The sequence below is a fragment of the Mirounga leonina genome, unplaced genomic scaffold, assembly GCF_011800145.1.
Source record: "Mirounga leonina isolate KUSES-001 unplaced genomic scaffold, KU_Mleo_1.0 Mir_114, whole genome shotgun sequence".
Taxonomy (NCBI): domain Eukaryota; kingdom Metazoa; phylum Chordata; class Mammalia; order Carnivora; family Phocidae; genus Mirounga; species Mirounga leonina.
In genome coordinates, this window is record NW_023270265.1 from 9,505,248 (window position 1) to 9,528,141 (window position 22,894).

General features: G+C 37.6%; 1 protein-coding gene and 1 pseudogene across 4 annotated transcripts in view; both read left to right on the plus strand.

Annotated features, from left to right (window-relative positions):
• NRG3 (neuregulin 3) overlaps positions 1 to 22,894 on the plus strand; it is a 1,015,909-nt gene that overhangs the window by 987,263 nt on the left and 5,752 nt on the right. For 3 of the 4 annotated variants that reach the window (XM_035023117.1, XM_035023109.1, XM_035023127.1), the window contains exons 6-8: positions 2,277 to 2,403; positions 16,855 to 16,982; positions 21,555 to 21,725. In XM_035023117.1, coding sequence (XP_034879008.1) covers positions 2,277 to 2,403; positions 16,855 to 16,982; positions 21,555 to 21,725 — 426 coding nt within the window. Of the gene's footprint in view, positions 1 to 2,276; positions 2,404 to 16,854; positions 16,983 to 21,551; positions 21,726 to 22,894 lie in introns of all 4 variants that reach the window. The other variant, XM_035023135.1, reaches the window with a different exon arrangement.
• Positions 17,770 to 17,951, plus strand: LOC117998820 (annotated as a pseudogene).

Genomic DNA, 22,894 nt, shown 5'->3' on the forward strand with positions numbered 1-22,894 from the left:
TGTTAGGCTAGTAGGGTTCTAGTGTACAATGCCCGTATCTTGTCTTTCCCAGAGCATCGACTCCTGTGAGAGAGCTAATGGTATTTTAATCAGACACCTCTCCTGTCCTGGTTCCCATCTGCTGGGTGAGGGAGGAAAGAGCAAAAATATGTGTGTTTGGGACAGGGTAGGGATGATACCTTTCTGGTTCAGAAAGGAAAGCCTGTTTATCCTGGAATATTAGTGAGTTGGGACTTCAGTGAGAAGCCAGTAAAGCAAAGCAAATTATATAAGGACTTAGGAAACTGCAGTCACGCGTTTTTATGAGGAAAATTCTTTCAGAAGTCGGCATTTCCCGGACACTGAATTACAGAATTACTGAACAGATAGTTAATGTTTCTACTATTTAATCCTTCAGAGAGTAACTGGGTCTTCACTCTGTGCCAAGTCCCCTTTACTGCCTCATGATAATTTACTTGGGCAGAACCTCCTGATCTCCTGTTTCCTTCATCAGTGAATCCCTGATGGGATTTTGTGGCTATAATGTGCTTCATAAGATGCTGATATGATAGATTTATTTTTAACAATAGGCTACAGGTTAGCTCTTAGGAAATAGATATATTATTACAACTGTATTAAAGCAACTAAAGGTACTGGAGATAAAAGCCCCCCAAAACAATTGAAAAGATAAAAAATTTTTAAACAAACAGAGCTACATCACTGCTATTATAAATTCAAAAGAGTTAATGATGCTCAGAACTTCCAAATCTGGTAGCAAACACTGTCACTTGCTTGTGAGAGATGCAATTAATACCATCCTTTCTTTTATCTTTGAGCCAATGTTCTAATTTCTCTGTAGGATCTGCCCATACAACTAAGCTTGCTAAACGATGAGAAGGGGAACAGATCAACACCTTACAGGTGTTCTCATATTCGGTTTCTACAGTACCCATGGAAGTTAGCTTTTACAACACCATGCACAAATGAGGAAACTGAGCCTCAGAGAAGTTTAGGAAAACAGTCATTTCAATTTAGGAAATCAAAATAGAAGTGGTGGGTGGCAGTGCTGGGATTCAAATCCCAGTCCCTCTGATACCCAAGTCCATTCTCAGGAAAAGTTCTCTGCAGGAAACCGTGCACATATTCCACCGAAGGCTCTATCTTTGACAGGGATCTTAGGAAGAGTTAAAAGTTCGGGGTGGGCAGGATGATTCTGCAATGTGTGTGTGTGTGTGTGTGTGTGTGTTTATGGGCACTGAGTCTTCTGCTGATATATAATTACTGTAAAGCCCTTGGAAGAGAGCAGCTAATAAGGGAGTAGTTTGTTGCATCCTTCTGGTGTAGCCACTGTATGACTTAAGCAACAGTCACCCACATATACAGACAAAAGTACTTTACTCAGAGTCTGAAACTCGAGAATAGTCTCAGTCTTTCCACTGAGAAGCTGTGGAAATATGGGCAAGGGGTTTGACAGTCCCAAGTGGTGGTTGAGAGTACAGAGTATGCAGCCAGATGGGCTGGGTTCAAATTCAGCTCCACCACTTACTAGCAATGTGACTCTGGAAAAATTATTTAACTTCTCTGTGCCTCAGTTTCCTCATATATTAAATGAGTATAGGTTAATGCCTCATCACACAGAATTATCGTGAAGAATAAGTGAGTTGATACATCGAAAACGCTTAAAATGATGCTTGGCACATAGCAGATGTTCTTTCAAGACTTAACTATATTTTTATTATTATTTACAAAGTAGAAATAAAAATCTTTACATTCAGGTCTAATGGTAACAATAAATGAGCTATTTCTAAATTGTAGAAGAGAAAATATACTCATGGTATATATGCAGGCTATGCGATCAAACTACACATGTTTGGAAATGTAAATGTAACAAATAGAGATGTAACTTTGTACTATGTTATATGTGGCTGCTAGGTACAAGCTTCACATTTTTCCACTGGTTACTGCAGAGCATTTCTAATTCTTTACCTCTGAGCACTAAGGGTTAGGGACCTCTTGCATCTCTGGGGGCCAGGATGATGTGTTATGCTTCTCTCTGCCCTTGGCACACCACTGGGTGTGAATCCCAGGATGTTGATAGATAAAACCAGCTTCTCTCCAAATTAGAACTTATCAAATGGGGTTGGTAGGTTGAAAATGAAGGAAGGATGTTCTTTGTTAACTGAGTTTTCCAGCTTTCACAAATGACAAATAGAGATGTTGGGAACGAATGAACCCCCAAAATATGAATAGAACAAACTGATGTAACTATTTATGTGTTTGTTTATTTAAACCTGCAGGAAACAAGCTAAACAAATTCAAGAGCAGCTGAAAGAAACACAAAATGGTAAAAACTATAGCCTCAAAGCATCCAGCACAATGGCAAAGTCAGAGAACTTGGTGAAAAATCATGTCCAGCTGCAAAATGTAAGTTTCCTGTCTATACCTCTGTTCCTCCAACCCACCTCAGTGCTTCCAGTTCAGAGGGGATGGGAGCTTGGGATCAGACTTGTATATTTTTTTCAGTACTTTGTAGATTTTTCCTTAAATCATCTTGCAGTTCGGTGTGTAGGCATGTGCACATGTACAAGTTGAAACAGAGAAAAATTAAATCTCAGCTTTTGATTACAATCTGCAATATAAATTAATCTCTAGAAGAAAAAAAGAGCTTCATTTGTTTGTTCCATAATGACTTATTACATTCTAACTACATGTTGGAAATTGTGCTGGGGCCCAGGGATACAATGTTCTCTACCTTATGGGAACTTAAATGTGGTAAGAGATACGGACACCAGAACCAGAGGGGGTATGTGGGCTGAGATGGTTGACATTCCAATAGATTGGTGAGGAAACCAAAGGGAGCTGGATGGGTGACATGTTCATCAGCTAGTCAAAGAGACTAGGAAAAACAGAAAAAAAAGAGCCATGGAATGTGTACTATATTCAAGGAACTCCAAGGTAAGTAAGGGGTGTGAGAGATGTCAAAGGTAAGAGAGGTGGGAAGGGAGAGTTGTATTCTCAGAGTCAGTATGTCCTAATACCAAACCTTAAATAGATAGCAGAACTTGAAATACGAGCTCTTTGAATCCTACATTCTTTCTACAGTTGTTTTAATCATTTCTGAGATACATTACAAAACACTAATTAAAGACAAGCAAATATCATCTAAGACACACTGAAATATTCCTCTCAAGGTAACAATTCTTTGCCCCCATATAAGATTGCACTTCCAGATTCTGAGACACAAAAGGAAGGAACAAAGGCTGTGGTATAAACCTAGTATTTGAGTATAATAGACAATCACCCAGGACATATTCATGCCCCTCCCAATGCATAAATCACTGGGAATTTATACATCATTTGTGATTCTAAAAAATCTACCCAGAAAGTAACCATTTGCTATGCATAACAGATGTACTTAGATGTTTAGTGTGGAATTCATAAATCAGAATTGCTTCCCAGCAAAGTTTTGTTAAACTTGTAATCATAGTTATGTGGGGACTGTTCTTTTCTGTAACAGAAGGGATGGTTTTGCTAATGATTTCTGAGTATTATCTTGCCACCTCACCACACAAATGCAGTGATGGAGGGTTTCAATTCCTTAGCAACTGGACCTGCTGAAGAGAAACAAAGCCAGTCACTAGTTAAGATAGTAAGGACAGATTTTAATCAGTAATGTATTTTTGCATTATGGAAGAAGCTGCAGCACAAACTGAACTCAACTTCAACTTGTACAGAGGTGACTGGTTGTTTTAAAGGGAGAATGAGGGAATAGAGAGAGGAATCAGTGGGGGCTTGACAGAGTCAGGGAAGTAAAAAATCAGAGTTGGTCAGTGTGCTAGTCAGCTGACAACTAATGGAGTTTAGAATTCTGTTACTTCCACAGAGACAGGGAGACAGAGGTCCTATCCTTCCTTATTACATTTCAAATATTTGGCTTTCAGGTCCTTGAGAAAGAAACTCCTGAGTTGTTGGAGATACATATTCATCTCAAAATGACAAAGGGCAGCTTACATTTATAAGCCTTGTTCAAGTAAATGCTCCAAGAAAGGCAGGTCAGGGGCCTTTCCTCCTCCAGCATTGGCTAGAACAAACAGTAAATTCTTTTGGAGACTTTGGAGTTTTTGTTTTTGTTTTGTTTTTCAGGCAGGTGTTTTAAGGAAGGTTAGGGTCATTCTAGGGGTGAAGCCTTGAGCTATTAGAGGCTATTAAAAAACAGAGAAAGGGACTATATTAGAGTTTACTCAAGTCTTTTAACGTGGGGATGAGTGAATGAAGTCATTTGTGCTGGGAATCTGCAATTCTTAGAGGCCAAAGTTAAGGCCCAGTAGAAAAGAGGGCTCAGAGGAGGCTGTCTAGAGTTTGGTTGGGAAGAGTCTGGGTCAGTCCCTATGCGTTTTACAGGGTTGCAGCCAAAACACACATATAGTTTTGTATCCTTCATTTTCACCAAACAGATGATCAATAGCATTTTCTGTCTGCTTTACGCTCTCCACAAACTCATTTGAGAGATAGCATAATTGTCCACAAGGTGGCCACTTCACAATGTCCTCATCCTTCTCTTCTTGTAGACATTCCTGTTCTTTCCTATTGTTTACTATTAAAGGACTATGAAAATAAACTCCTCATTCATATGCATCCCCACCCCTCATTTGATTGGAATGATTAGAATTAGAATAACAAGAAATTACAAAGTGTATGGGGTTGCAACATTTGAAAGACTTTGGGGCACATTGGATTTTCTTTTCTTTTTCTTTCCCTCTCCTCCCCTCTCGGCCCACCCATACCCACATTTTGTATGTTAGCCAGGGAAGCAGAGGGTGGGCTCAACTAGATCATTCCCACAGGGCCCAAGATAAGATGTGGGAAAGTGTCTTTATATTTCTCCCATTTAGGATAAAGAGAATATATATAGGACATTTTTTTTCCTCTGACTTGGGGTGTGGTCAGCTAGGACAATACATTTCAAGGGATCATCAGTTTTAGGCTGAGCTGGGAGTTGAGGCAGAGAATAGATAGGAAAGGAAGGCTTGTAAGGACCCTGGAGAAGGAGAGTGAGGTGCATCGAGGAGACACATGCATGCTGGCCATAACAGCCTACACTTCGCCTGCTTGGGCCCAAGGGAGGTCCCTTTAACCAGACTAGACTGGAATAAATAAGTTGCTCTCCCACAGGCACATATCAGTTTCAGTGCTAGAAAGCAATGTGGGTCACTACTAGGTTTGTTATACCTTTGTCATCATTTCTTTTGCTAATTTAATAGGAGAACATGGTATTTTTTAAATTTACATTTAACTATTTGACTGTGTAGTACAATCTTAGTCCATATATTTCTAGTCAAATGTTCAGTCTGGTGAGTTATGTCCTGCTGATACTCTTGCTCCTATTTTTGTTATAAGAATCAAATAACAATTGGACTGTAGTTTTTCATGTAGTGTATTATGGGAGAAAATAGTAATGGAGAATATATATCAATAATACATTGGAAAGGAAAAGAAAGTTTTAAGAGCATTTGCTCTCCTTCCATTTTATGCTGAAGATATGCAAGGAGAAGTATAGAGGACATCTATGTAGCTGGAAGCCAGGTAGCACTGGTCTGAGGGCAAGCAGTAATCTGATGTGTGGCTCAGATTTTTTGCATGAATATTGAAAAAAGCAAGGGTATTGAAGAAAATTCAGTAAAGCAGTTTTTCTTTGTAGGTCTATTTTTTCTTTCTTCTTCTGGCAAGATCTTTGAGGAAATACCAACGTCAATGTTAAAAGCAAACAATGATAAATGAAATCGTGATCATCATAATAGCAAATATCATGGACTGAGTACATATACAGAATCATGCTAAATGATATAAATACATCGCCTCGTTTCGTCCTAACAGCAACGACTTAATTTACACCCCCTATGTGCACAAGAGGGAAATGGGACTCAAAAAAATTTTATCGCTGCCAGCCTGCCTGTGAGTAGCAGAAAGGCAAACTCACAACTTTATAACTCAGCGGTTCAACAGGGGGCAGTGTTGTCCCAGAGAACTTTTGGCAAAGTCTGGAGAGACTTTGGGTGTTACAGCTTGAGAGACATCTATGAGCAGAGGGCAGAAGTGCTGATACATATTCCACAATGTACAGGATAGCCCTCCCCCCGCAACAGAAAATTATCCTCCCCAAATATCAAGAGTGGGGAGGAAATCCAGAGTCCAAGCTCAAGTTGCATAGTGCATCCAGTAGGAAATTCTGAATGCCCAGCATAGGAGTGCTATCATTGTTTCTACTACACAAAGGGTGATGGGTTATCCACAAACACTCTAATCCTTGGGAGGGAAAATTTCCTGCTGGGACACCATATCAGGCAAATCTGTCTTTATTTTATCTTGAAGCCCAGGTTAACTACTTGAAATTCTTTGCAAATTGCAGTGTTTAACAAATGAATTGTCTGCATCTGGCATTCCCTTAAGTTCGTTAAACATTCATGGGGAAGGGTTTCACTTTACAGTCATTTAACAAGATGTGAAACACCTAGTCCTCAGTGAAGCAACATGATACGCTGGAAACACTTGACTCAGAGGCTGCAGAACTAGACCTGGCAGTGCGGTAGAAGCATCGAGCGCCTTATCGTCATTAACAGATGAAGCATTTGTGACTCAGAGAGATGAACTGACCTCATTGACTGTGTCCTGCGTGAGAGAGGGCTAGAGCTAGCATTATAACTTCCAGCCTGAGCGACACTTCTCAGCCTGATTCAGGAATCAGAAAGTCCTTAAAAGAGAGATGATCACACTACATCAAAAACTGATGATGTAATGTATCGTGATTAACATAACAATAAAAATTTTTTAAAAAGAGAGATGATCCCTTCTCTCTTAAAATCAAGAGAAAATATACCTAAGTGAAAAGTAAGGGAATAAAATTATGTATGCCTTCCCACGCTTTTTTCAAGAACCCTCTCAGGAAAGATAGGTTTAGGGGAGTAACATTCAATGAGAAAGTATTGGAAGATAATATTTGCATGCATTAGGAGAGTCATAAGAATTTAGTGCCTAACACAGCCTTGATGATTGGTAGAGAGAGGCATCCATTTATTCTGTAATACTTATTAAACACTTCTCTATGCTGGGCACTGTATGAAGATCTTACAAACAGAAGAGATGGATCCTGACATCGGGGAGCTCACAGGCTCGTGGTAGAAACAAGTATGTAAGCATATACAGCACTTGTTCTCTAATGTAGATACATGAAGTCACAGAGCTATCAGAGAATGGAAAAGGACATCTGTGATTGTCTGGGGGGAATACTGAATCCTGCCCAAAGTAGGTGACATACGAACTGAGTCTTGGGAGTGAGCTGAAGTTCTGTCAGATAGTTGTAAGAGGGTTGGTCAGAAGAGGTAATTGGTAACGTCTTTATAGCATGAATCAACGTTAACTTTGAATAGTTCTGGTTTAAAACTTGATCTCTTGTTGTATATATCAAATTCTAACTTGTTGATTCAATATAGATTCATACATTCATCTATTCAAATATATATTAAATATTTAGTAAGGACCAGGCGCTGCATTAAGGACCAGGGATATAATGATGACCCAAAATGATGGTGTCCTTACTTTCAAGGAGCTTACTGATTACTGTAGGTGAGAGATATTAACCAAAAAATCCCACAACGAATCTGCCAAGGCCTCCAGTCAACAGTGAGTGAACAGTCCTGTTAGAGCTTATAGAAGGCAGGTCTGGGAGCTGACCCGACAATATAAGAATAGCAAAGAGCTCCCTCAGAAGAGGGAATGATGGCATGTGCTCAGTCTCCCTGGCTGAAAGGGGCACATGGTTGAGGTGAGAAGGTGGGTCATAGGGGGTAGGAGTGAGGAGCAGTGGTTGCTATAGCCCATGCATAGAAAGTGTATCTTGCTTCCACGGAAATGGGTTGAAGTTTGACTGCAGTTGGTATCATTCTTCCTGCGTGGGATATGGTGCAAAATTTCCTAACAGCAACAGTGGTCAAATTGTTTTTAATTACTTGCATCAGAAATCACGCTTTAAAATATACCATAATCACTCATTTTCACCATGCTCTGGGCTCCTAAGTCAGACTTCCAGTAAAGAACATTTTGACACAGACAGAGAGGAGTTGGGAGCAATGCAGAGAGAGAGACAAACATTTAAAACCCTTTAAAAATATCCTCCTTCCTGCCGTTATTGCCTGGGGTTCCAGACCAGGTGATTATCAGCTCTGTCATCATTGCTTTCCAACACAGACACGCTTTCATTTACCCTTCTGACTCCTGCTGCGAGCATCGGGCAGGCCTGGAAACGTCTGCGCTCCACTTCCAACATGAGCCTGCTTCATTTGACAGGTCTATTGATTTTGGTGCGCCATCAACAGTGTGTCAGGAGCAAGGCAGGTGACGGTGCAAACAACAGCAGAGGTCCGCAGCACCCAGGAGCCCCCACAAGGCGAGCTTTCAGGAAAGCCAGTTGGGATGAGTGCTTCGCCAAGAGATAACAGTACTGACCAGGGCCTCTGTGGGTGTTTAAAAGGAAATCAATTCAGCTCATGTTGGAAGGACCAGTGAATGGACCGTGTCATCTCCTTATTAGGTATTAAAGTGACATTTTGAACGTTATACCGAATGAGGTTTTAACAAAACAGGTACACACACAAAAAGTCAAGATCTGTATGAGTGCAAGGAAAGAACATGAAGTCACCTACCATACTTTGTAACAGTGTACAGCAATGTTAATGGAAAGGGCCAGACGGGCAGCTTCACTGGAGATATTATCTCATGGATAAAATTATGCAGACCGTAACTCCTCCCAGGGATGGAAGTGTATAAATTTTGGAAGGAATCCTAAGAAATGATTTCAGCATAGAGCATAAAAATTTATTAAATCGTGGTCAGTTACGCTGCCTTTAAGGAGGTTTGTTGCAGACTGTTTGCTGAGTGGATTCTACACCTTGAGGGCCTATAGCTGAAAATAAAGACTGAATTCTACCTTTAGTTTCTAAATTTCTCTTTTCCTCCTCCTCCCGGACCCTCCTCCTCCTCATCCTTGTCCTCTCTCTTCTCATTCTTTTTTTCCTTCTTCTTCTTCTTCTTCTTCTTCTTCTTCTTCTTCTTCTTCTTCTTCTTCTTCTTCTTCTTCTTCTGCTGCTGCTGCTTCTGCTTCTGCTTCTGCTTCTGCTTCTGCTTCTGCTTCTGCTTCTGCTTCTTTTGCTTCTTTTTTGGGGGTATGTATCTTTTGCTTTTTTTAAACTTTTTATTTTTTACACTTGATCTTAGCCAAAAGGCTGAGAAGCGATAACTTTTTTATTTTTTAAAGTAGACTTTATTTTTTAAGGCAGTTTTAGATGTACAGAAAAGTTGCAAAAATAGTACAGTGAGTTCCCATATACACTCTACTCAGTTTTTCCTATTAGCCTCATATATTAACATGGTACATTTGTTAAAATTAATGAACCCATAGTGATGCCTTGTTACTAACTCAAATCCAGAGTTTATTCAGGTCTCCTCAGTTTTTACCTAATTGTTTCTGTTCCAGGATTCCACCCAGGATACCACATAACATTTGGTTGTCATATGTCCTCTTGGCTGTGACAGTTTGTCAGATTTTCCTTGTTTTAGTGGCTCTGACAGTTTTTAGGAGTAGTGGTCAAGTATTATGTAGGATGCTGCTCTACTGGAATTAGTTTGATGTTTTTCTTGTGATTAGATTGGGGGTAATGGAGTGTGGGGAGAAAGACAACAGAGATAAAGTGCCAAATCATCACTCATCAAAAGTGCACATTATCAATATGATTTAACACTGTTGATGATTACTTTGTCACCTGAGGTAGTAATTGCTAGGAGTCTCCCCTGTGATCTTACTCTTCCCTTCCTTTCTATAGAGTTCTCTTTGGAAGGAAGTGACTCTGTGTAGCCCACACTTAAGGAGTGGGAGTTATGCTCCCCCTTTGTAAAGGCAGAGTATCTACATGTTATTTGGAATGCTACTGCAAAGAGTTTATCTCTTGTTCCTCATTTATTTATTAAGTCCATCATTTATCTAAGAGTATGAACTCATGGATACTTATTTTATACTTTAAGTTATAATTTAATAAATATTTTTTCTTATTTTATATCAACTTCTTTCAGCTGTGGCCATTGGTAGCTCTTTCAGTTGGTTCCTGTGTCATTTTGACATACTTCATCAGTTCAGTATAGATTTTCTGGAGGTTTTTGTTGAGTATGTCCTTGATTCTAAGCCCTCTCAGCAGACAGATCAAAGATATATCTATCAGCCAGATAGTGTTTATGAGCAGTACTTTTCCTTTAGTCTACAGATTCCACTCATTTCAAAGTTACTTAGGACAGCATGCCCCTGATCCCCACCTCCCACTAATGTTCTTTCATATATTTATAATACAGTCATTTTCCCTTAGCAAAGTTTGTATTCCTTCCTAGAATCTCCAGATCTCCTAAATGACATTTATTTTGTTAATAGGGAGGTTGCTTTAATAGATACAGGGTGATTAAACTTAACCTATTTCCTCTTGCATGAACTTTGATGACACGTGTCTTTCAAGAAATTGGTCCATTTCAACTAAGATACCAAATTTGAGAGCATACAGTTATTCATAGTGTTCCTTTATTAACCTTTTTCTGTCCATGGGAGTAGTAGTGATGGCTTCTTTCACTTCTGTTATTGATAATCTTTTCTCTTTTTTTTTTTTTTCCTGGGTTAGTTAACCAGAGATTTATTAATGTTATTGATCATTTCAAAGCATCAGTTTTGCTTGTGTTGATTTTCTCTATTCTTTTCCTATTTTCAATTTTATTTATTTATTTATTTTTTAAAGAATTTATTTATTTATTTGACAGAGAGAGATACAGCAAGAGAGGGAACACAAGCAAGGTGGGGAGTGGGAGAGGGAGAAGCAGGCTTCCCGCCAAGCAGGGAGCCCAGTGTGGGGTTCAATCCCAGGACCCTAGGATCATGACCTGAGCCGAAGGCAGACGCTTAACCGAGCCACCCAGACACCCATGTTTTCAATTTTATTAATTCTCTTTTATTATTTCTCTCCTGCTTGTTTCAGGTTTAAATTACTCTTCTTTTTCTAGTTTCCTAAGGTAGAAATTCAGATGACTGATTTTAGATATTTCTTCTTTTTAAATATAAAAATTTAATGTTGTAAATTTATCTCTAATCACTGCTTTGATTACCTAACACAAATTTTGATAAGTTGTATTTTCATTATCATTTAGTTAAAAATATTTTAAAGTTTCTCTTGTGACTTTTCTTTGAGCTTTCTGTTATTTACAAGTATGTTGTTTACTCTCCAAAGAGTTTTGGATTTTCCATTTATCTTTTCCTTATTGATTTCTAGCAATATGGTCTGAGAATATACTATTTATGATTTCTGTCTCTTAAAAATTTCTTTAGATGGGGCAACTGGCTGGCTCAGTCAGTAGAGCATGAGACTTGATCTCAGGGTTGTGAGTTTGAGCCCCACGCTGGGTGTAAAGATTACTTAAAAAAAAAAATCTTTAAAAAAAATTTCTTAAGATGTATTTTATAACCAGGAATGTGATTTATCTTGATGAATGTTCCATGAGCTCAAAAAAAAAAGTGTAGACTGCCACTTAAGAAGTATTTTATAAGTATCAATTAGATGCAGTTGATTGAAAGTGCTGTGTGGATCAACTGTATCCTCAATGATTTCCTGACTGCTGAATCTGTCAATTACTAATAGACAGGTGTTGAACACTCCAAGTATAATAGTGGATTTGTCTATTTCTCCTTGAGGTTCTATCAGTTGTTGCCTTATGAATTTTGATGCTCTGTTGCTAGGTGTACAAATGTTAAGAACTGTTTTATCTTCTTGGAGGATTAGCCCTTTATCATTAGGTAAAAGATACTTTTTACATCATTCTTTGTCCCTAAAACTTTTCCTTGTTCTGAAGTCTGCTTTGTCTGAAATTATTATATCTACTCCAGCTTTCTTTTAGCATGATATATTTTTACCTCCTCTCTTACTTTTATTCTATCTCTGTCTTTATATAAGTGGGTTTCTTATAGACAACATATAGTTGGGTTTTTTTCTCACACATGCTGATAATCTGTTTTTTAATTAGTGTATTTAGACCATTCATATTTAAAGTGATTAATGATATAGTTCAATTAATATCTTCCATATTTATAACCATTTTCAGTTCTTTTCACCTGTTCTTTGTTTCTTTTGTTCTTTTCTATTTCTTCCTTCTCTGGTTTTAATTATTTAGTGTGATTCCATTTTTTCTCCTCTTTTAACATATCAATTATACTTCTTTTTATAATTTTTTAGTGGTTACTCAAGATTTTATAATATATATTTACAACTAATCTAAGTCTACTTTCAAATACCTGGTTAGTCCAGGTATTTTATAATTGAGTATTCACAATTCCTTTCTCCTGTTCTTTATAAAATTGCTGCCAATTATTAATTTGTGTATACAGTATATCCACAATACCCAATTATTTTGAACAAACACTTTTTTTCAACTTGATCTATTAATAATAAGAAAAATAAAATATTTTAATTTACTTTTATTTATTACTTCTCTGGCATTTTTCCTTTTTTAGGTAGATCTGAGTTTCTAACCTATATCATTTTGTTTCTCCTTGAAAAGCTTCTCTTAAAATTTCTTGCAGGACAAGTCTGCTGGTGATGAATTTCCTGTTTTTTGTTTGTTGGTTGGTCTAAGAAAGTCTTTATTTCTCCTTTATTTTTGATGGATAATTTAACCAGAGATATATTTTCAGTTTGGTGTTTATTCTTAAGTATTTCACTCCTGTCTTTTCTTGTTTGCATGATTTCTGGTTAGAATTCCACTATATTTGTTCATCTTTTTCTTCTATAAGCAGGATTTTATTTTCTTTGGTTTTATTTTCAGCATTTTATTTTATTTTTGTGTTATTTTTTTCTTTACTTCTCTTTTCCTTTTTAAAAAAATACAGCTTGAATATGATATGCTGTGATGTAGATTTTTTTGGTATTTATCCTTTATGGTGTTTTGATATTCTGTAAGCTTCCTGTATCTATGGTTTGGTGTCTGTCAATAATTTTGAAAAGTTCTCAGTTACTATTCACATATTTTTCCTGCTCCATTTTCTTTCTTCTCCTTCGGTAACTCCAGTTATGCATATGTTATACCATTTGAAATTTTTCAACAGTTTTTCAATTTTATCATTTTTTCCTTTCTTTTTTCGCTTTTTTTCTAAATATATTGTTTTTGTTTTGTGTTTCATGCCAGGAAGTTTCTTTTGATTAATACTCAAGTTCCCTGATTCTTTCCTTGGTTGTGTGCACTCTAATGATGAGCCTATCAAGTGCATTCATCATTTATGTTACAGTATTTTTTATATTTAGATTTACTTTTGAGTATTTCTTAGAGTTTCCATCTCTCTACTTACACTACTCATCTGTTCTCACATGCTGTCTACCTTTCCCTTTACAGCTCTAAGCATAGTTATTGTGCTTATTTTAAATTCCATGTCTGATCATCCCAACTTTTCTGTGGTATCTGAGTCAAGTTGTGGTCCTTATTTTGCATCTTCAGACTTCATTTATGTATATATATTCTAGTATGCCTTATAATTTTTGTTAAAAAGTAGACATGATACATTGGATAATCCTGAGGTAAACAGATGTTTAGTGTAGGTTTTATGTTAATTTGGTTAGCAGTGGGTTTCATTTAATGTTTGCTGTAGCTGTAGATGCCAAGGGCTTTAAAATCCACTAGCGTCTTTTGTTTGTTTCATCTTTGGGTTCTCCTGAGAATTCCAACCAACCCTGGATAGGAGTACAGCAACTTAAACCTGAATCGCATGTTAAATGCAGCCACTGAAATGAAAATGATTCTCATAAAGTCTGTGAGAGAGAAGAAAAATCCAAAATAATAAATTTTGAGAATAAATTTGTGTTAATTGACCAAAATAGTACAATCGGAAGCAACTGTATAACAACAATGCAAGCATTTGAAAGAAAAGATTTAGAACATAGTATCTATTATAGACACTATGAATAAGCAGAACATAATCAGGTTGATTCTATTCAAAACTTTAATCCAGGATTTTTAACAAAACCTTTTAGCTTTCAGGATCAAAATTCTCATTCAAAGCAAAGGCTATATGCACCGCAGAGGTTTATTGCAGCATTATTTACAATAACCAAATTATGCAAGCAGCCCAAGCATCCATTGATAGATGAGTGGATAAAGAAGATACGGGATGTGTGTGTGTGTGTGTGTGTATACCCAAACATATAGGAATATTATTCAGTCATAAAGCAGAATTAACTCTTGCTATTTGCAACATGGATGGAGCTAAAGAGTATAATGCTAAGTGAAATAAGTCAGAGGAAGACAAATACCATATGATTTAACTCATATGTGGAATTTAGGAAAGAAAACAAATGAACAAAGAAAAAAGACAAACCAAAAATCAGACTCTTAACTATAGAGAACAAACAATGGTTACTAAAGGGGAGGTGGGTAAGGGGGATAGATGAAACAGGTGATGGGGATTAAGAGCACACTTATCTTGATGCATGGAACTATTGGATCACTATATTGCACACCTGAAACTAATATAACACTGTATTTTAACTACACTAGAATTAAAATAAAATAAAAATAAAAACTGATTGGTATCCCCCCCAAAAAAAGCAGCAGAGATTTTCTCTAGAAAATCTAGATGCTGCAGGAACACTTGGCTGATGTTGCCCCCATAGACCTCTGCAGGAGCAGAGACTTACCGCCTCCCATTTGGCACAGATGTCTCCAGATCATCTCACTTGTTTCTGTAGCTGAATATTCCAGGCATCCAAGTTTGTCTTCTAAACCAATTTATTAAAAATTGGGATTAAAAAACAAACAAACAAACACTTAGTTGGTCTTATAGAACCTGAAGGTCAGATAGAAAGTCAGAATGTTGGTTATATTCCAGTGACATGTCTATTCATTGCACTTTTCCCATGGATGGTTAGTAATAATTAACCTTAATTAGTCAATAAAAAAGCACACATGAAGGTATTTACATCATTTTTTTGGATCTTTGTAATTTTGGATTATTGAAAATAGCCACCTTTTCCAAATTATCTCCATATCATCTTTTTTTCTGTGTCAATTTACTCCATTTTGCAAAAAGTCTGACCTGCTTATGTGAGTCCATTTTGTAGAATTGAGATAGTGTTTCAAGACATGGTTATGACTGCCCCTATGTGGTTTATTTTGGAAGTACTTAAGAAGAAAACAGTAGAGATTGAAATCTTAAGGTTAGTTACATAACCTTGACATTTTGCCTAATCTCAGTAACCCATATCCACTGATACACTTTTCCCCAAGGATAACATCCAGTTAATAGTTGTTTTGTTTTTTTTTTCATCTGCATCCTGTGTTGTTGCATGGGAAACACACAGACACACAAATGCACACATAGAAATATATATGTACATGTACATATAAAATCTATATATGTGTGTGTATATGTATACATAAAACTAAATATATGTATATACACATATACACACTTGGAATATATGTATATCTGTTCACTTCATTTTCCTTATTTATGCAAATGGATTCATATTATGCATACTTTTTTTTTGTACCTTGATTTTATTCTTTTCAATGGTTGTGTAGTTTTCATTTGTGGATATTTCTATTGTGTCCAGTTGTTTGTGTTTTATATTTATTTTGTTTTGTTATTAAAAACTGTACCACTGGTATACTCTAGTGATGATATTATTTTGAATTTTTACAATCATATTAATGATGGGAAGTCCTAGAAGTAACATTCTGGATCAAAGAGTGTGTATATTTAACATTTTGGAACATATTGGCAATTTGTACCCCAACATATTAGTACCAACTCTAATTTTCTTGAATCTGTACCTTTACTAGATCTTATTGAAATTTAATTTTCTCTATTCTGATTTTTATCCCTTTACAATGAATGCAGTTGTACACTTTTCCATATGTATATTGCATATCTGTCTTCATTGTTCTGTAAAATTCTTGTTCATACATTAGATATGAATATCCAGATTTCGAAATTTTCTCTGGATTGGTTAGCATTCTAAAATTGTCGTTTGTCAGGATAGTTTTTATCTGGAGTTTCTGGAAGAGAAACCTGCTAGCCCTTGTTGCCTGTTCAAGAGCTATGTGTCCCAGGAGTATTAAAGTCGACAGCTTGCTGCCTGGTTGAGATACCATATGATATTTCCCTTGGGGCAAAGTTTTTCTTAATGTGTCATCTCTATAGGTTTCCCCAAAAGCTCCTGAGCCTTATAAGATATCATAGTCAAAGGTGAAACGACAGCTTACTAGCTATAAAGAGTGAAATACTCACAAATTTCTCTTATTAAGCCCAGTAACTACTTGGCAAAGGCTGAAGGAGGAGAATGGTGGAGTGCCGAGGGCAGGTACTCTGAATCAATATCCTCATAATTCTGAGAATGTTCCAAAGTTCGTTCAATCACTATTTATTGAATCCCTATTATTTGTAGTCCAGCTACTAATTAATTCTTGCGTGTACAAAATGTATATCGAATAAAAAATACTTGTGCTTTTGCCTGTCAGGCACAATGTGCCATGGGTGTAAATTGAAATGAGAAGACATACTTTACATTCTAAAGTGGAGAACCCTCCTGGATGGACCTTATCTAAGCAGAGTTTGGAGGGAGGACGGAGACCGTACTCAGTGTGTGAGAAATGGGATGCCAATGATGTCTCTGTCATTCTCCTGATCAGGTGCCCAGTGGACAAATTATGGGCAAGTTCAGTAACTTCTCAATATCTAGCTATGGTGTTATAGGCCCTCCTCTCATAATTTATCCTCCAGCTCAACTCTGTGCATGTGGTTTCCCACAGTATTCAAAGGCGGAAAGGCATCCTGTGACTGCATTGGAGAAAATGATGGAGTCAAGTTTTGCCGGCCCCCAGTCATTCCCAGAGGTCCCTTCTCCTGACAGAGGAAGCCAGTCTGTCAAACACCACAGGTACAGGTAGCTACTCACGGTGGGGATGGGCACGTTCACACTATGTCTGACGCTGGACAACACAGGCCAACAAATGGCAACCTGATTCAGGAGAGATGATTGTTCTTGCTTCCCCTTAGTTCTCCGTGGAGTGGATGCTCAAGCAGCTGACAGCCAGTAAACCAAAGCTGACAGCAGGCAGCCATGCCCCTGTAAGAAGCCTGAAGGAACTATTAACAACACCCATCAAAGCTGCAGACACAGACCAGTGAATGAAACAATTGCATTCTGAAAAACTATTAAAAACATGATTTCCTAGCCTGCCTTATCACCGTCTGCAAATGTAATGACTAATTCTTCCCTAGGCAGCTGATGTGACACACTCCAGGTCTTCCAACATGGTTCTTACACAAAGAAAACTTTTCAGGGGGAGGAAGCTTGGCAGGTGTTCTCCTTGGGATTATAAAATCTGTTATTAATGGGGTGGCACTCTTTTGCAAGCTGACCACAGAAATTGGTTCTTTGGGGTAGAAAACCAAACACAAGATTATCTTATAAATACCATAACATTCGGAGGCCAAGCAAGTTTTTTAGCATCTTCTAGTCACGTGCTGCATTTCATATACAAAAATCTCAAAGTCCGAAGATGCAGTCTTTGTCCTAAACCAAGTGCCAAAGTTTGGGACTGATGTTATGTTTATGTGCATCTGAATGTAATAGCCTCAGTCTTTGTGGAAGTTGTGCAGTGATTTAAGTATCCTTTTCTTAGTGAGAAGTACAGTATTTTAAAATTAAATATATACATATGAGCTTTGCGCAGTGGCAGTATCGTAGCCAATGAGGTTTATCCGAGGCGCGATTATTGCTAATTAAATATATACATATGAAAAGATTAAAATTTCAAAAAAGGAGAAGGTACAAAATAGTAGTTGTCACTTATCATGGTGAGCATCAAGTCATGTATAGAATTGTAGAATCATTATGTTGTATCTCTGAAACAAATATAACATTGCATGTCAACTATATTTAAAAAAAAAAAAAAAACCTTGAAAAAACAGCCAGTTGCCCCCAACAATAATAGATAAATATTGTTGACCCTTGGTTTTCACATATCTAGGCAATGTTTTGAAAACCTCCATGACAGAAACATGCATTATGCAAGGAAACGATCTTCTTCCTTGACTCTCAGTGAGTCCCCTAAAAAAGGATTTTCCTGATGCTGGCCACATTTACTGGGAGGTTCTCTGTATACTAATCCTCATTATTGGATGGTGATTTTTTTTTTCTCATTCTACGTGAGTAGAGACTGAGATACCAAAGGTTTGCTAAGTTTTTTGGTTGCTTTTTTTTTTAATGGTTTAAATATTTTCAACTTGGAATTGAAATATATTTGGCTGTTGGATTATTGCTTTATTTATTAACTACAAGTTTTGGGTGATATCATTTGAGGCATTTACAGAGAGTTTCTTGTTAAAAGAGCATTTTAGTTCACTAGATCTAATGGAAGTTCTTTAATTAGGGAAATAAGTCCAAAATTACCAGCCTTTTATAAGGTGGATATTTTCTCCAAAACAACATTTTCTCCTGCGGATTATAACACATGTTGAAGTGGTGTCCCATCCAGTCGAGTAAAATAATTATGTATAATATTATTCTAGGACTATATTATGCCATCAATGTTTTAAAGTTGAAATAAAAAAGAATTACAGTTTCTAATGTATTTGAGCTGCAAATACCTGACCTTATTCCTTGTCTGTTGACATACCCCCTTCTTAAACTTGGCTTCTACTATGTTTCTAGGAACCACTCACAAATCAAATAAGGACATTTTTAAGAGATCTTCCTTTTTGTTTGGTTCAATGACATTGCAGTATTTGTTGGCATACATTGTGTCCTGATAGATAGGCAAGGGTTGATTTATAAAGCGCTTTTAGAACTTTGTAAATTATAGTTTAATATATCATAGCTTTTGTTTTGTAAAACATGCAGTAGACTTAAACGTTTTCATGATTGATAACCTGGTCACTGATTTATACATCCTGCAAACTGCTCTATAACTTCCCGAATGCCACTGGGTTAGAAGGCTTGAATAGTTGATTGATCAATAGGTGTAGAACTGTTTTTGAAGATGGGTCACTAGTTCATAGTGGAAGACTTTATTGTTGTGACAGTTTGGCTAGCCATGAATAATTAATTTCTTTTTTGTGCACTGCAAACATGACTTATTTGGATAACTCATTATAACAAAGCTATTAATTCAAAGCCATTATTTCTCATGTTTAGTTCAAAGGGAAAAGAATCCTCTTGCTTTTTAAAGAAAAATCTATTATGTTATGTCATACCTATTACATTACATTTTAGCAATATAACTCTCTTATAGACAGCACATATGTGGGGTTTTTGAATGAAATAAGACCAGGATTTTCGGTGATTACCATGAGCCCCCGAGTTGTCAGGTGAAGAGAAGGAGTCAGGGGAGCTCATTGCACTGAGCCCCTACTCCCTGCCCGGCTCCATGCATAATCTCTCTTTTAGTCCTACTGCAGTCCTATGAAGATACTGAAGCATGATGCTAATACCTTCCTTTGGCACCTCTCTGACCCATAATTAGTTTTTACCTTTTTCTGCCTTGTCCTGTGCACTGAAAGAGCCGCAGGCTCTCTTGTCTGCTGTCAATACAGAACACAGGCAGAAGATGGGAGGATGGGTGGAGACTGAAGTCCTGGTCTTTCTGTGCCCTCCCTCCCTGCTCGCCTCAGCTACATCCCTTGTCCCTCTTCCCGGGGGCCACAGTGCCTGCCAGGTGGTCCTCTCCTTACCACTCCCCTTCCCTCTTCATTCTGATAGTTTCCTCCTCCCCTTGTCCCTTCAGTTACAGTGATATAAACAGCCTCCCCTTGTTACCTGGCCTGACATACAGTAGTGCCCTATGTTGGCCTTTCCTCTCCCCCCCTTAAACACTGAAGACACCTTTGTAAATAGTAAAATCTCCCCAATGACCCAAATTAGAGTACCAACTCTTTCCCTTCAGGACTCTGACTGGTAGAAATATTTCCCCCAGTATCATGCTGCTAGTAATGTACAGACCTGAGATGCACCCTCAGATGCAGCTAATTCTAGGACCAAAGCCTGAGTACCCCCACAGATGCCATAATAGCTCCTGGATAATACAGATAGGTGCTAGAAGGGAGGGGAAAAAAGAGCTATTGGAACTCTTTAAACTTGTGGCCTCGGTGACCTAACTAGCAGTCCCATGTTGTCAACATACAAGAAATATTATGATAAAGAATGAAGGTATAATACGTTGCAAGGTATGACCTAGTGTTTGTACAAACTCGAGAAGTTAATGTTGGCTTGAAGAAGGTAAAGTTTGATCATTCACTTTGCCAAAACCAAGAAAGTGTCTCCTGGCTCTCAAATGTCAGCTTCTCAAACTCTGATCTTAAATATATGAGATGTTTTGTTTTGTATCTACTAAGTAGAAATAACAGTAATGTTGGGAGAGAAAGTTCCAGAACTCCAATTAATGTAGTGACATGGGTAAAATTACTTTGGGAAACTGGTCCCTTTAGAACTTGATAGGTTTGCTGAAATTTTGAAAATGATTTTCACCTTTCTCCATATGGCTTTATTGGTATTTTTAGAGTTAAATGAGAATGCAGCAAAAGATTCTAACTTCGCTTGTTATCTGAACACTGCAGAACAAGTTTGACCACATAAACTGGCATCGCATGGAATGTCTACATAGGAACAGAGTTCTCCTTACCAGTCCCCATGGCTGTAGGGTACATTCAGTGGGGTAGAGATGGAAATGGGTATGGAATAGGTAACAAGTCAAATTAGCAATTGATTTTTATAAAGAGTCTAGCTCTTTTGCTTAGCATGATCTATGTAGGAATCTCAATCTCACCTAAGATATATCCCATGTATGCCTTTTGCCCTGTGATGGCATCTGAAAACATGGTTATTTAGGTGTTTGGGTGTATGAGTCAAGGAAAATATATAATCAGATGTTTATTAAAAGCAAATTCAAAAGAAAACCAATTTAGTTTCGCAAGATTGATGAAAATCTGAGGTAGTAAACTTGGAATTTAGCACATATGTTAAGGAGAGAATGCCAACTCAAATGAGGTTTATTTATTCTACCACTAACACAAGTGAACTTTTGCCAGTGAATCCCTTCGGAGTTCCTGTGTTTAGTTTTTGTCAGTATCTAATAACAAAGCCAGTTTTATTTTTATTAGAGAGATAGCTACTCTATCCTGGATAATGAGGGTGGCTGAGAATCAGGAGCTTGAGAATTCCTTAAGCCCACCTCTTATTTTGGCTGGAAACCTGTGATTTTTTTAGTCCATTGTGCTCCAAACTAGAAAGCCAGGAACATGGGAACTTCTCTTTGTCTCAGTTCCTGCAAGGGTGAATGGATTCAGCAACTTCTGGTCTCCTCCTAGCAGATATTCTACCGTCATGGATGGAGAGCCTAATCTAGAACTTTGAGTATCTGGAGTGAAAAGGCAGTGTTTGAAAAGTTTGAGCAGCCACATACAAGGTTTGTTCTAGGATCAATATGTTGGTTTTCTTTCATCCCAGCAGGAGTCTCTCCTCTTGCTGCAGCCCAGGGCAAAGGAGTGGTATGCTCCATAGGAATGCCTTCAGGAGAACACCCCCCTCGCCCAGAAGTAGGCTGGGTGGCATCGTGGGACCAGCGTATCAGCAACTTGAGGAATCAAGGATCCCAGACCAGGATATGATACCTCAGCAAGGGTAGGTCTTAAAAGCAATGGAATTTAGGGAGGGTGTCATGAATGTTCAAACTTTCAATTGAGTTATTATGTTCTTTGGGGTTTTCTTCATTGATTTTTGTCATTAATAGTCTATTTATGCTTACTTCTATCTTTGTTCCACAAAAGATAAACTAAAAAGAATAGGTACAATGAAAACAGATATTAGGGAAATGTGAGACGGAAATATAACACTAGGGAGCAAGTTAAGTGTATAGCTATCTAGGCAGTATATTACATAGTTGCTAAAACAACTGGGGATTTGTCTTTGATTTAAAAGAAAAAGAGATTTCTTAGGAGGACTAACGTGTTCCTTCATTCTTAGGTTTGAAAAACAATTACTCAATTCTCTAATCAATATTGTGGGCAATACCCTCAACAGTAATCTGTAATGTGTTTATATATAGTATCTGCTTCTGCCCAGAGTGTTCTTGAACGTGTCTCAGTCAATGTTGACAGCATATTGTCAAAGTACAACTTGCTGAACTCAGATCTCTAGGTTCATTTGTAGTGTAGGTGTGGAAAGATGGGCTTTGGACACCCTAGGGCTGCTGTTCATTCTTGCAGTGCAAAAGGTGCCCTTTCCTCCAAGTGGTTGCAGACCCTCAAGGGCTCATGGCATGGTGAGTGGAGTAGGATGAATTTTAGCCCCCATTCACCTAATTGGCATAAATCACCCAGTCAGACATGGTAGCCCTTCCTTAAAATGACTGGAGTTTAAATCTCATCTTTGAAAAAAATTTTATCTTTTGAACTTAAGTTTTCTCATGTATAAATTGGGCAAAATAATACCACCTTCCTAAGGGTTGTTGGGCAGATTAAAAAAAAAATTACATGTGTAAAGGGCTTGTAACTGACACATAGTAAGCAGAAAACTAGTCTGGCATTTATTGTCACAGGAACTATTAGAGAGCTATTGATTTCAAGAGCAATGCAATCAGGGTTTATTCCAGAAATTTCAGGAATCCGTTCTCTCACTCAAGCCAGGTTCTTGTTGCATCTGTTTTTTATCACTCTGGATAAGGCAGTCCAGGTTTCTATGCTGCTTTGGCCTGGCTGATCTTTCCAGACTGTCTATATCAAACTGAGGGCCAAAGCAGTTGGGAGACATCTATCACAGAGCCTCACCTTTTCCTTTTCTTCTTGGCAAGT